This window comes from Myotis lucifugus, unplaced genomic scaffold, assembly GCF_000147115.1.
Source record: "Myotis lucifugus unplaced genomic scaffold, Myoluc2.0 scaffold_6, whole genome shotgun sequence".
In the NCBI taxonomy this organism is placed as follows: domain Eukaryota; kingdom Metazoa; phylum Chordata; class Mammalia; order Chiroptera; family Vespertilionidae; genus Myotis; species Myotis lucifugus.
This window is the reverse complement of record NW_005871054.1, coordinates 12,666,641-12,681,616: the sequence shown is the minus strand read 5'-3', so window position 1 is coordinate 12,681,616 and position 14,976 is coordinate 12,666,641. Positions and strand designations below refer to the sequence as shown.

The 14,976-nt window shown below is 50.0% G+C and overlaps 1 protein-coding gene and 2 long non-coding RNA genes across 3 annotated transcripts in view; 2 read left to right on the top strand and 1 right to left on the bottom strand.

The window, feature by feature from the left end:
* The window catches only part of LOC111823706, an 8,616-nt gene extending 2,044 nt beyond the window's left edge, over window positions 1-6,572 (top strand). The window contains exons 2-5 of the mRNA XM_023746097.1: window positions 1,033-1,424; window positions 1,840-1,978; window positions 2,197-2,324; window positions 6,468-6,572. Of these exons, the coding sequence (XP_023601865.1) occupies window positions 1,033-1,424; window positions 1,840-1,978; window positions 2,197-2,324; window positions 6,468-6,557 (749 nt within the window). The 3' untranslated portion in view covers window positions 6,558-6,572. The remainder of the gene's footprint in view (window positions 1-1,032; window positions 1,425-1,839; window positions 1,979-2,196; window positions 2,325-6,467) is intronic.
* An 88-nt stretch (window positions 6,573-6,660) lies between these two features.
* On the bottom strand, window positions 6,661-10,082 carry LOC106694849. The gene is made up of 2 exons (XR_001345919.2): window positions 9,747-10,082; window positions 6,661-6,978 (listed from the first exon to the last, which is right to left on the bottom strand). It is a non-coding gene; the product is annotated as an uncharacterized LOC106694849 (long non-coding RNA).
* On the top strand, window positions 8,107-10,009 carry LOC111823978. The gene is made up of 2 exons (XR_002827090.1): window positions 8,107-8,200; window positions 8,564-10,009. It is a non-coding gene; the product is annotated as an uncharacterized LOC111823978 (long non-coding RNA).
* Window positions 10,083-14,976: the final 4,894 nt, after the last annotated feature.

The following is a 14,976-nucleotide window of genomic DNA, read 5'->3' as shown; positions in this document are numbered from 1 at the left end:
TTGGCCTGTAGAAGAAAACAGTTCTCACTGTCTCTTTCCACTGCCTCATGATAGTGGGTAGGCTCTTCGTGCCTTTTTAAGACCCAGTGCATTAGGGCAGGTCCCCTTGCAAACCACACCCGAGCAATTGGGAGCCAGGGCTGAGCCCAGAGAGCAAAGGCTCAGGATCGAGCTCCTGTAGAGCAGATGTTTCCCTGGGGTGTCTTTCTCCCCGCTTGTGGCAGTAGCCCTACACAGTTTTCTTGCACCTTCTCCCCCCGACCCCACGCTTGCTCCATTCAGACAAGGTGAGTCTAAATCTGTTCCCGGGCAGGCCACCTAGGCCCACACATTGAGGCCCCCCCACTGCTTCTGTGCCGGCCTCTGCTCAGGCGTGGCATTAGGGGGAAGAGGTCCTTTGGATCAGGCTCTGGGAACTGACTCCACGAGGAAAACGGTGGTCAAAGCTCCAGCCAGCAACACTGTCCTTTTGCTTTGTTTTACCTTTTCTGGGAGGGGCTGGGAGGTTGGGAAAGATTTGAGTGCCTCTCGGTCCTCTCACCTAATGTCCACCTGATGGCCATCTCAATCTCACTGTGACATCTACTGGGGTTAGTGGCAGCTATACTGAAAGAAAAAAACACACAACATTTTTTAAAGAAAGAGAAAAGGAGGGAGACTTTGTCCTTGAGCCTGTGGAGATAAAAAGATTGTGTCTTTGGCCCTTGGGAGTTTGCAGCTAAAAAGCCCAGGCCTTCCCTGACACATGGCCTCCGATGCCAGCAGCACTGGACTTAGGGAGGCAGCCAAGTCCAAGAGCAATGAGACATGGGCTGGAGGACAGGTGATGGGCCGGAGGCAGTGCTGGAGAGGTGGAGAGGAAGCGTGTGTCCTGTGCCCCTCGGAGCTAACGGAGCACCTGGACTTAGATCAGACGCGTTCCTGTCCTCTAACACAAGCTGTAACCACACCAAGGCAGCTCTGACAAGCCACGGGTGTCACGCAGAAGACCAGAGTGCTTCAGACCTTCTGTCTTTGGGGTGAGGATGTGAGAGCCCAGGCCGAGGTCCAGCTGGCCAGCGGGACTGTGGGGCGGGTTCTCAGGAGGGCGGCCGTGGCTGGGGACACAGATTTGGAAGCAGAGGCTGACCGTGCAGGGATGGGTGACTGTGTGGGGGTGGGGCGGGGTGGACGGCATTCTGAGGAGAGAGCAGGGGAGGCCTCTGGGAACACAGTGTTCTCAGGAAACAGCGGTTCCTGTGGTGAATCCTGGCTCCTCGCCCCCAATAAACTTCCTGATTCTGGACTGCGTGGCCCCAGTGCTGCACCGTCCCCTGCCGCGCCTCTGTGGAGACCTACTGTGTGTCGGCACTGTGCAGCAGGAGGCCCAGCCTGCCTCCCTTGGGGCGGATACTGTGCTTCATTGTGCAGATGAGCACCCAGAGGTGAGGCGCAGAGGCCAATCCCCACTCGCAGCTCCTCAGGGTCGGGGCTGCTCGGAGGGGTCGGCTTGCTTTTTGAGGCAGCACAGTCCCCAAACTGGGATGGCAGGGGCCTGCATTCTTGTCCCAGGGGAGTCACTGAGTACCTGGATGTCTAGGGGAAGGCATGTCACTTCTTTGGGCCTCCGTGTTTTTGCCTGCAAACAAAAATGTTGGCTCTCAGAGCTTCCTTTCAACATCAAGGTTCTAGAGTTCCCTGTTAGGACCCAGTTGGTGCGGCATGGCAGGTGAAGGAGGGGCCGAGGGGGCAAAGTGTTGTCAGGGGAACTGGGATGTGCTCAAGGCGGTGGTAGGAAGTGGCTCTGATGGTCCAAGACCCTCTCTGACCTTTCAACTGGGAATGTCTGCTCCCCGCTAGATATTCCTCACCCGCTACCCTCCAACCTCGCTTTGCACAATCAGCAGATTCCTGAAAAGCTGCCAGGAAATCGGTTTTGGGGTAACCATACCCTGTTCTGAATGCCCAGTGGGGAATGCTGTGTTGAAATACATCTCCCGTAAGTCCTTTCATAAAGTACCCCCCCCTGAACCGTCCCTACCCCCGCCCCCAGAGCACAGGGTGGGGGGGGAGTTTCTCTAGGATGCTCCCCACTTCCAGCATTCATGTCTGCTCCCCTCCAGGCTCCCTCAGGTGGGAGGTGGAAGCCAGCCTGGGGGACCCTCATCTCAAAGGACATAAAGGACAAGTAATGAGATGTTTGCCCTTTGCCAGCAGGACCTGAGGCCCTGCAGCCGGTGAGTCACAGGAGTGAGTCACCCTGCATTGCGAGTGCAGATGATCCCAGGAGGAAGCATCTGGCTGGGCCTTGGGAGAAGCTGGCTTTTCTCAGCTGCTCTGGGCATGTGAGTTTACCTGTGTGTGTGTGTGTGTGTGTGTGTGCAGTGTGCATGTGTGTGTGTCCTTGCATGCATGTGTGTACGTGGGTGCTTGAACTCCCTTGAGTGCACATGGTGCAGCACGTACCTGGAAAATTACCATTTCCTTACACAGCTGGGGTAGAAATGACTGTTCCTCCATCACAAGCTACGTCTTAAAGGTAACAGGGCCGTGAGTAGTACAGGCATCAGCCTCAGGACCCATCCCTCAGTGGTACCAGAGGATGGAGGGCCTGTCCACTCAGCACTGCATTCACCCCTCTCCCTCTTCCTGGGGCCTCCCTTTGCCTAATTCTCATCAACTTTGTCCCTACAGCATGTCCCCTGCCCCTGCCCCTGGACACAGTTTACAAGGCCAGGATTGGGCACAGAACCGGGAGATGGGAATTGGGACTAAGATTCCATCCTCGGGCCAACGGTCCCCCTGACCAGAGCCATATAAAGATGAGGCTGTTTTCCCCACTCTGTGGACTAGAAAGCAGCAAAGGCAGCTCCTGAGAGAAGGAGAATCAAGCAGGTGCCCAGCGGATCGGAGAGGGGAGAGATTTTCTGAATATACAGCCCTTCTGGGCCTCTGCCCTGCTGCGCCCCACCCCACAACCTGTCCTTACCCTGTGAGACCAGCTCTGGAGTCACCTCCTCAGCTCTGGAGTCACCTCCTCAGCAAGGTCTTTCCTCCTTCCTCCTCTGAGTCAGTCCTTCCTCCTCTGAGTCAGCCCCTCTTCTAACTAGGCACCTCATCAAGGTTGGATTCTGTTTTCCCACCAGACTGAGCTGCTTTTTAAAATATATATATATATAATTGATTTCAGAGAGAAAGGGAGAGGGAGAGAGAGATAGAAACATCAGTGATGAGAGAGAAACATTGACGGGCCGCCTCCTGCACGCCCCCTAATGGGGATCAAGCCTGAAACCTGGGCACGTGCCCATGACCAGAATCAAACCCGGGACCCTTCAGTCCACAGGCTCACACTCTAGCCACTGAGCCAAACTGGCTAGGGCTGAGCTGCTTTTAAAAAAAGTTTTTTAAATCCTCACTCAAGGATATGTTTTAATTGATTTTGAGAGAGAAAGAGAGAGAGAGCCATCGATATGAAAGACAGCAATTGGTTGCCTCCCACATGCCACCCAACTGGGAATCAAACTCACAGCCTAGAGATGTGCCTTGATCGAGGATTGAACCTGCAGCCTTTGGTGTACAGGAAGATGCTCCAACCAACTGAGCCAGGGCCGGACCGAGCTTCTCCAGGGCAGAGCTGTGGCTCACTTTTCTTTGTACACCTAGCCCAGTGGGTGCACATACTGAGTGTGTTGTAATACCTTTGGGCTAATGTCCCAAGGCCAGTGTTGACCTTGACCTTCCTCTCTGTTTCCTGCAGTTAGTGGAAAGAGCCCCATTTAGCCTTGGTGACCCTGCCTCTGTAGAAGCCTGAACTCCCCTCAGCTTAGTGGGTTGAGAGCAACTGGTCTCCTTCGTATGCCTCCCCACTCTACCCTGGGGAAACCGAGGCAGCAAGGGGTCTGTTTTCTGAGCTGGGGAACATTCTGAAGAACATGAGCCTGTACCAGCGGTTCTCAACCTGTGGGTCGCGACCCCTTTGGGGGTCGAACGACCCTTTCACAGGGGTCGCCTAAGACCATCGGAAAACACATATATCATTACATATTGTTTTTGTGATTAATCACTACGCTTTAATTATGTTCAATTTGTAACAATGAAATTGGGGGTCACCACAACATGAGGAACTGTATTAAAGAGTCACAGCATTAGGAAGGTTGAGAACCACTGTAAGCAGAAGGGCTTGTTTCTGAATTGGTTGTGGTGTTTGGCGACCTGTAACTATCGCCTCCTGGAGCTGGCTTCAGGAAATGCAGTTTAAGGAATTCAGGGGGCCTTACCCCAAGCATGAGGGTCTTAGAAATGTCCCAAAACATATTCTATCCAAATGTGGCTACCAAGACATTTTTTACAAACATGAAATCAAACTGCACATCCTTTCTTTGTAACCTATTTTTATTCAATAGCATATTGCCAACATTTTTCATGTTAATAAACCTAGATCTAAAATTTCACTTGTTGCTGGCAGTGTTTCCATTGAAGGATGTGTCAGAGTTAGAGACATGTGCCGATTGTTGGCCATTTAGCTTGTCATTTTTACATGGAAAACGACACTATGAATGAACACTGTGCACATACATCTTCCTGATGATCTCCATTAGATAAGTTACAGTAGCATTGCTGGACTAAAGGGTAGGTATTGGCATTTTAAACGATTTTTTAAGCATACCACCTACCTGCTCTGCGAGTGAGAGAAAATTGTAGCAACGAACGCTTCCTCCACCTCAGGCAGCCTATGAGAGCATGCATTCCCTCACACCTGACCAGCACTGTGTCCTGTGATCCTGAAAATGGTTTTCAAAGAGGCAGTCATAAGAAATAACCTTTCACCTCCCCTGCTTAAAATACGGCTTCACAGGAGAACACCCAAACTTGCTGGGGAGGGGCTGACAGCTGTTGGACAGCTGCTACCACGTGCCAGGCCTGAGACATGGTCACTCTCAATCCCATGAGGTAGATATTATTGTTCCCATTTGACAGATGAGCAAGGGAAGGTACAAAGAAGTTGGGTGACTTGTCCAAAATCACACAGCCAGGAAGTGGCCAGGGTCAGGTTCTGACCCCAGATCTGAGGCTAAGGTCCATGATCTCCCTTAATAGCTCCTGGGGACACAGAACGCTCTGGCCCTAATCCATGCCTCAGGCCTCACCCCCTCCCGGACCCAGCAAAGTCCCTGTCCTGACCCCACACTACTCTCCTTCAAAGGGTGTACACCAAGCATGTCAAACTCATGGCACGTGGGCCGAATGCCTCATTTATTTGGCCCATGTTAGTTTTTGAGTTGACATGCTTGGTGTACACCCTGTGTTAGCCTGGCACCCCTGGGTAGTGAGACCAGAGGTGATTTTTCTTATTGCTCATCTGTACTTTCCACCATGGCAATATTTGACTTATTTAATAAAGAAACAAAGGTTTTTGTGGGTTTTTTTCTTTATTTTAAAAAACTTTTTGTTGCCCTGGTCAGGTAGCTCAATTGGTTAGAGCATCATCATGATAGACCAAGGTTGCAAGTTCAGTGCCCGGTCAGGACACATATAAGAATCTAATAGTGAATGCATCAATAAGTGGAACAACAAATAGATGTGTGGTTTTTTCCTCTGTCTTCCTAAAATCAATAAATGAATAAATAATTTTCAAAAATAGAAGAAAACTCATTGTCAAGATTTTCTTGGAGAAAAAAACATAGTCCCTTCTAGTATTTCCAGTGTTTACCAATATGTACACACACACACACACACACACACACACACACACACACACACTGTGACAACCTGGGGTCGGTGGGCCATGGCTATAGGTGGAAGAAGTGGAGCATCTCAGAAACATGACTTCCAAGGGGTGACTAGGACCAAGCTCACCCACAGTCAAGTCTCCCACAACAGGCCACTGGCCTCTGAAGACGTCCCAGGGCTACTGCCCTCCTCTCTCTCGCCCAGGGACCTGACCTCCCCCAACTCAGGCTGGCTGTCTCCAGCACAGGCCCTGCACCAGCCAAGCCCTGGGGAAACAGCTGGAACCAAATGACTCCAGGGGCTGCAGCTAAATGGCCAGACCTTCCAAAATAAGCAAAGGGAAGCCGAGAGAGCCAAGACTGCCAGCATCAACGAGGGAGTTGGCTGAGGGCAATGAGGCCCGGCCAGAGCCTGGGAACATGCTGCTCAGGGAGCCAGGGCTGCCGAGGGGCTGGCGTAAGAAAGAACAGGAACTGAGGGATAGAACAGAGGGCAGGGCAAGGGCGTCACTCACATATCCTGGAGCACACTCTTTTCTGGGACTCCCGTCATGTATCTAAGGCTTAGAGGAAGTGCAGTATATATTAGGTGGGTGGATGGAAGGATGGCTAAACAGAGCAATGAATGCATCTATTGAAGGGTAAGGAGTAAATAGTCCTGGTTCCTCTGAAGGTCAAGAACACCAAGGTGACTCAAGAGTCATAAAGATGTTCCGGCTCACTGAGCCCTTCTTCCCATTCCTGTGAATTTGCTCTAAGGAATCAATTCCGAGGAAGAAAACTGCTCTGGCCCCAAAGGATTGCGGGAGATTCACTTCTAACACAGCAAGACCAGAATGGCCTGACTGAGCAATGACCTGAGGCTGACGAGTAAATCATAGTAAAACATTATGCAGCCATTCAAGTGATAGGACGACCGTGTAAAAAAAAAAAAAAAAAAAAGGTAACCACATGTTTAAAATATACAGATACACATTTTAAAAATAATCTTAAGAAAAGAAGTTAAAGTTTGTAAGCTTGGAGTTATTTAAAAGTCAGGCTGAAAGGTGTTTTGGTGGAAAGCACCAGGCAGGCTGGGACATTAGGTCAGTGTGCAAGGCCACTGCATCTCAGGCCCATCATTTAATGTCTTTAGCCTCAGTTTCCATGTCTCAAAGTGAGGGCAACAAGCAAACTCCATCTCCTGGTGGGAGGACTGCGATAGCTCTTCTATGTGAGGGGGCTTTGTAAACCGCAGCTCCTCACACACTGGTCAAAATCACACATGCCGCTGGGTGGAGATCCGAAGGAGAGCAAAGTAAATACAGTTAGAACTGGTATTCAGGGAAATACAAATGAAAACAAAAATAACACAATATTTCACCCATAAATCGATTGCCCAAACACCACCAAACAAACACACAGATAACAGGCACAGACGGAATGTCCTCCACACCTGCCTGAACTAAACCTGCACCCTGGCTGAGGCTGCCGGGCACTGCTGTCCACCTCGATCAGGCCACGGACACGGCAGGTGGGGCTGTGGGAGGGGCATCCAGAGACAGAGGGCTCTGCTGTCCCCGTTCCCTGCAGAAGGACTGATAAATTCACGTTCACTGAGCATGGGGCACCTGCCATGTGCCGGCACGTTCATGGACGATAAGATGATGGTAGACACTTACGCCGTGTTTGCTCTGGGCCTGGAACTTTGTAAGTGCTTTTTCTGTGTTAACTCAATTAATCCTCATAACAGCCCATTGCGAATGATACAATTACCCACACCTGACAGATGAGATCGCCCACGGGTAGCTGGGAGAGCCGGGATTCCAAACCTGCCCCACCTCTCACACTCTCCCTGACACGCCTGCTGCAGGCTCCTGGGCCCACCACCAGGATTGCAGGATTGCAGGATTGCAGGGCTCTTTCTGGAGGACAGACCCACCGTTGGTCAGCATTTGGCCATGTTTCCCTGGTGAGCTGGTGTCTTTGCTGCACTGGAGCAGGGGGCCTGGCCTGGACCAACCCTGGGGACTCTTGCCCCATCCTCTCTCTTCCCGGGTACCCTGCTCCCCCATCTCCAGGTCTCTGAGTTCTGAGTTCAGTACCCTGACCCGGCTCCCAATGCCAGGCTCTCTCCCTCCAAGTTTCTACTCCCAAGAGGGTGTCCATCCTCCAGTGAAAGGGCCGAGGGCCCAGGGTCACCTGCTGGGCACTCGCTCCATGACCTGGACAAACAGCTTAACTTCTCTGGGCCCCATTTCCTCATCTGTCTGTTGAAAGGGCATATGTTTTATCCCTAGGTCTAACCACAGAGGGCTGCAGATGAGATGAGAAGGTAGCCTGAGGAGCTGTCGCTCCAGCGTTCCCATCTCAGGTACGGGAGAGCCCTTGGTATGGACTGCGCTCAGCTTCTTGGCAGGTAAAGGGAAGCCCTACAATCCCCAACAGCCCTAACTCACAGGATCCCGGAATTCAGTGCTCAAGCAGCTACTCAGCCCCCACTGCGGGTGCAGGTGTGTGTGTGTGTGTGTGTGTGTGTGTGTGTGTGTGCACGCGCGCGCCCGGGCCAGGTGGGGAGAGGAGGGAAATGGAAGCCTAGGTAGGTGGTTCAAATAAACAATGCATTGCCCACCAGGCACCTTTGACCGTGAACATGACCCCCAGGAGTCAATAGAGTCACCCCTTTTACAGACGAGGAAGCAGAAGTCATTTTGCCCCACTAGTCTAATCAGGTGGCTGAGAGCCTGGGGCCTGGGGCCTGGGGCGGGAGGAGGTGCTCTCTGGGGATCGGGTTTTGGCCGAGTCGGCTGGCCTGGGTGCCCAATCCATAGCCTCTCCGTTACTCACTGGCTGAGAATATGACTTAATTCCCACAGGCAATTCCACCAGGCACACGAGGAAATGGGAGGGCTGTGACACAGAAGCTAAAAGCCTCAATTACCCTTCGTGACAGGAACAGAGGACATATTTATGAAGAGAGAAATTTTTGCCTCGTAAATCACACTTGTGAGGAATCAGCCGAGCTGGTGACCATGGTGACAGCCAGAGGCAGCCTCCGAGCGGGGATCACCCAGCCTCACACCTGCTCATTAAACCGGACAGCGTCCTGAGAGAGCACCTCGGAGTCAGCCAGGGCCAGGAGCGGGCCAGGACGGGCAGCACGCAGGGCTGGAGCTCAGGTGCATCCCTGGTTCCCAACCTTGGGGGCTCATGGGTATCAACTCTGGAAGCGGGAGGTTTGGAGGGGCTTTCGACGACCCTGTCACCTGGGTCCCACCGCAGAGATTGATGATGTAATTGTCCCAGTGGCGCCTGGGAATTGGGAGCTTTAAACGCCACCCAAGTGATTCTGACATGCAGCCAAGGTTGAGGGCTCACTAGGCCTCACCCTGCCTGCCAATCGATGAATCAAACAGCAAGCTTTCAGCAAGTGCACCCTGGTAGGGGGACCCGGAAATAGGGCAGAGTTTCTGCCCAGGCTCATGCTCCACGTTGCTGACTCCCATTCCCCACGGTGACAAAGACCCTGAAGGCGGCCTGCGGCCAGGACATGGTACCGGGGGAGCAGCAGCTGCTCCTGCTCTGGGCCCAGAGGCTGAATCTGTTTGGGGTTCCCACCGATGCACGCCAATGCTGCCCCTCCAGGCGGTGGTCATACATGCATGCGTCCTCTTGGTCCTGCTTTCTTGTTCCCCTGCCCTTCGCAGAACATCCCCGGCTGCCAGAGGAGCGCCTTTCATTTCATTTACAAGCCTTTGCTGACCGCCTCCGGCGTGCAGCGGGCACCAGGACTGCGCTGGGCAGGGGGCTCACACGAAGCCGGGACTCGAGTCAACCAAGCTCCCTCCAGCACAGAGCGACCCTTACCTCCTCACAAGGGGAACCCATCCGCGTGGTGAGCTGCCTCGGGAGGGTGCGAGCAGAGACTCAGAGGGGCCTCTAGCGACTTGTGTTCTTCCCCTGGCATTGCAGGCGGACTCCATAGCTTTCTAATAAATAGTCCCATACTTTATAAAGAAAAGTCTAGCTCAGTTGATTAGCAAAACCTCAAACTCTCACCCAATTTAAAGGTCGACCCTCCCTGCTCCAGCCAGATCAGCCCTGGGGTGGCTCGAGGTCAGGTGCGCGGGTGTCCAGCCGACTCTGGGGAAGATTCCATGCTCTCAGCCTCCGCACGCTGGGGGTCCTGGCCTTGACAATGTCTTCTCCTAAAGTGACACAGCATGATCCCTGTCCAACATCTGGTTCCTTACACAATATTCAGACCTCCATCGGTTGTTGATGTTTGTTTTCTAATAAAAGCATTTAAGGATATGAATTTTCATCAGGCTGCAGCTCATGTTATTACATGAACATGTATTGCTCTCCCTACCTTTCAATAATAATAAAAGTCATATGGGCTCATTGTACAGCTCATACAACCCAGAAATGCATTCATTAATTCCTTCAGCAAATAGTTATCTAGTGCCTTCTGTATGCCTGACAAGGTTCTTACTTAGCACTATGGGATACATCAAGAAATACATTAGATGCAAACCCTACACTCAGGTTCGTTTATCTGGGTAGACACTAGTGATTATGATGTCAGGTGATGCAGGAAGATTTAAAAATACAACACAAGTCACCTGTCATCTCGAAGCCCAGAGAGGGTTCGCATTTTAGTACATGAGTTTCAGGTGTCAGTGTCATTATTATTACACACAGCATTAGACGGTGACTATTTTCCCATAGCAACAAATATTCCCCAACCAAATGATTTTAGTATTTCAAAATGTGCTTGAATCATAAACATCTTAATCACAGAATCTTCAAAGTTGAAAACGTTCTTGACAGGCTCTTCCTCTGTGGGTGTGTGAATATAAAAGTCAGGACGTGTGGGAACTAATTGGCCTTCCCCTTCGAATGGCGCACGCGTTTTGGGGAGGGAAGGAACGTTCAAACCCAGTGCAAGATTCAGCCCCAGTCCTCCATGGGAAGCCCGGGAAAAGCCACCCCTTCGCCGACAGGTGAGAGTTCAGAGACCCAGAGGACTTGTGTGCCCAGGTGGCCTGTGGGTGGCACGATCAGGCCGCCGATCATGAGGATCAAGCTGCACCGTCCCCAGAACCTTATAGCCAGGTCTCCTCTGCTCCGTCTGGATTCCTGAATTACTTGAATAATTGCTTTGATCTTTTCAGCAAAGTTCAAGGTTGAGAGAATCAACTGGAAGCTCTTTTCTTTTTTTAATTCTCACCAGAGGACATTTTTTCCATTGATTTTTAGAAAGAATGGAACAGAGGGAGGGGGAAAGAGAGACAGAGAGAGGCATGGATTGGTCCCCGACCCCACCAGGGCCAGAGATTAAACTTGCAACCTACATATATGCCCTTGATGGGGAATCGAAGCTGCAACACTTTGGTGTGCAGGCTGACGCTCTAACCACTTCCCAACACTGGCCAGGACCGGAAGCTCGTTTTAAGGGAAGATGTTGTATTCCTTGGAGGTGCAAGGCTGGACCATTTAACACCTTTTTAATTCCAAGGCTGCATTTGGCTCAAACTCCCTTTCCTCAACCGCAGCCAAACTGCTGCTGAATTTCAACTTTATTTAAACTTTGGGAAAGTCTGGTGCGTGTCTTCAGCTGGGAGAGGTTTTTTCCCTTCCTTTTAATCAGCTCATAAGTCAATGAGCAGTTTGGGCAATAAAGTTCATAGTTGGAGAAACCAAACACTAAATCACCATCCACATTCACACCCAGGGTGGACGGTCTCAGCTTTCAAGAATTTAGTATTTGTCTTGGAGAAAACCAAGAGCCTAACTGTAGCCAAGGGAAAGAGAAAAATGCTGCCGCCTCAGCCCTGAGCCGTCCCCCTGCAAACACGGAGCGGTGTTAGGAAAACCACAGCGCAGTCACGAACACAAAGGAAATGTCTGGGCCGTGTTGCCAGTCGAAAGGTTCTGATCTTGCATTGCCCTCCATGTGTTTAAGTGAATTCATGAAACCATCTGCTGACGGCACCCTCTGTGACTCTGCTTGGTCGTCATTCTCAAGTGATTCCCTTGTGGGTGTTTAACTTTTCCAACTAAACTTTAAGCTTCAAGCAGGAACCTTGTGGGACTTGAGGTTTGTTTTGTTTTAACACCACCCACCCACCCACACAGGCTCTGCTTGTGATGAGATTGGGGTGGGGGTGGGGGGTGGGAGGGGGGTACATCAGAAGTTGTGGTTCCAGCCTCACCGCAGCCACAGGACACGGAGCAGGTCCCTTAACTTCTCTGAGTCTTGGTTTTCTCATCTGACAAATGGGGATATCGAGGTCGGCCATGTTTAAAATGTCGCATTAAATACAGGGTGTTAAACTGTAAAAGGTGATATAAAGTTAGTTATTATCTTTACTGTTAAATGCTAATTATCCACACGGAGACTTGAATTATATCATGAAGACTGTACATTTCATTTCACTTTCTTCTTGGCAAGTTCCCAAGGAGAAAGCATTACAGGAAACTCCTGAAGCTAAAGAATAAACTATACTTTGAGAGAGCCTAGCACTGGACTAGATGTCTTCTCATACTTGAAGATTTGTTTATTCCACAGCAAGTCTGAGAGGTGAGAAATGTAATTAGCTCCTTTCAGATGGGCAGGCAGAGGCTCGGAGTCCTTTTCGGTGATATTATTTCTCAAGGTCACCCAGCTAAGAAGTCACAGTGGTGTGCTAGTAAACAGACTCTCTGAGGGAGGGGAAAAAAAAGCTTTGATTTCTTTTTTTTAAAAAAAATATATTTTATTGATTTTTTACAGAGAGGAAGGGAGAGGGATAGAGAGTTAGAAACATCAATCAGCTGCCTCCTGCACACTCCCTACTGGTTTTGTGCCTGCAACCAAGGTACATGCCCTTGACCGGAATCAAACTTGGGACCCCTGAGTCTGCAGGCCGACGCTCTATCCACTGAGCCAAACCGGTTAGGGCAAGCTTTGGTTTCTTGATTTGTAGGGCTTGCCAATTGCTATGGTATAAATACTGCCCCCTCCCCACCCCCCGTGGCTGATTCACACTAACCTGTAAGAGCTATAGCTGCAGCACACTACTGGGTCAGTAGCATCTGGAAGCAAATGCAGGTGCCCCCGTTTTAGGTAAAGACCATTTCCTGACACCATGACTGAGATGCTCCCTGAAAACAGAGAACCCCCTCGCACCAGGGAGGGAGCAGGGCTACCTGAATCACCTAGGACTCCACCCCCAGCCCCACTCAGCCGGATCCTCTGGAGCAGGGCCTGCATTCTAAACACAGACCTGGACCTGCACTGAGTTCAGGTACACCCAGCCCTCAGCCACCAAGAAGCTGATCAGTCCAGTGACCCCAAAGGCCCCTCCTACTCCTTCTCCTAAAGGTCTTTAAGATTATACTGTTTTTCACCAAATCTAAGATTGCTCTGATTGTCAGCCACACCATTATTTCATTTACCACCAGGGGAAAAAGTGTTGCCAAAGTCAAAGATGTTAAAATATGAAAAAGTACATTGTAGAATCGATGAAATATGACATGTGAGTGCACATACACTCATATCTCTCTCAGGTTCACAATAGCTCATTAAATATTCTACTCTTTGAGAGTGAGACTGGGTCCCACTCATCCTTACTTCCTCTCTGTAAAAAATCAATAAAATATATTAAAATATATATATATTTTAAAAAAGACTTTCTTAAAATATAAACAGCATATCAATATATACAATTTGCATGCCCAACAGCATATCAATATATACAATTTACATGCCCAACAGCATATCCATATATACATTTTACATACCCAACAGCATATCAATATATAGTTTATTGGTTAATTATCACTAAATGCCCAGGTTCCATGCCAATCACTTTACACTTAGTCCCCACAATAATCCTGTGAAATAGGCACCAGATAATCCCCAATTTACGAGGTGGTAACTGAGGCTTTGTGAAGCCTGGACCTCGAACCCCAGGCCTGAGACTCCTGACCCTCACAATACTGGCTGGTTTTTGAGTTGTTTCCTTGTTGCGTGATTGTATGTGAATGTGTGTGGTGAATGGGTGGGACTTCTCGTGGCCATTTGATTCAGGGATTTGAAGATGAGTCAACCCGTCCTGTTGCCCTTGTAAAGGATCGTGTGGAAAGGAGGGAGTCACATCCAGTTAAGAAGACTGTGGATCTATCTGCTCTGCGCTCTGGAGTCCATGGGAGCATCTGATGGCAGCCAGCCTGCCTCTTTTTCTTTTTTTTAAAATATATTTTATTGAGTTTTTACAGAGAGGAAGGGAGAGATATAGAGAGTTAGAAACATCGATGAGAGAGAAACATTGATCAGCTGCCTCCTGCACACTCCCCACTGGGGATGTGCCCGCAACCAAGGTACATGCCCTTGACCAGAATCGAACCCAGGACCCTTCAGTCCGCAGGCTGACGCTCCATCCACTGAGCCAAACCGGTTAGGGCCAGCCTGCCTCTTGAACTTGAAAATTAAAGGCTTTTGTCCCACCTTGAAGCAAACAGAGCAGCGAATCCCACATGGAAACGCTCTGTGTTCCCGCCATTTCAGCCACCCATACACCATCTACAAAAAGGTCTCTCACCAAACCCGGTTCATCTACCAACAATACATGCAATAGGTTTGGGGTACTTGCCAGCATCAGTCATTATATGGTTTTTAACCTTTTTGTTTTTCTAATTATAAAATGGCAATAGGATAGAGCAATTAGCGGAGAGCATTTTGTATGGACCGCCATTTTCCAACTCCATCACAGCCACTGATTTCACATTTACATGTCACCTTTGGGCTTCGTCCACATACATATGTTAGCTTCATTGTAGTCAGAGTCTGTTGTGACTTAAATTTTCCAAGTGGCATGAACAGCCCTGTGAGAGCATGCTCATACCAGCTCTAACTAAACCTTTCTCCGTTCCCCCCAAAGACCACAGCTACACTCCCCTTCATCCTCAGTGCGGGGCCACGCACCTGTGACAGGGACAGTGTGTCTAGTAAGTGAAGCGTAGCATTAGGTCTGACACAGACTAGGTGCTCAGTGAATGCAGATGAGCTGGACCTTGGATAGTCTACTGACCTACCCGTGTTTTTCCACTGTTCTGCATTGCCTCCTGACAGAACAAAAGAATGCAGTGATGACTCTGTCTGGGAAATCCACGCAGGTGAGGGGAGGTCAGGAGGGAGAGTGAGCTTGGGTTTTCAGGAGTAAAATAGAACTGACTCTAAAATAATAAATAGCCCTTGGAAGGGATACTAGGGGCTGGAAATGGACATTCTATGAGATGCTGC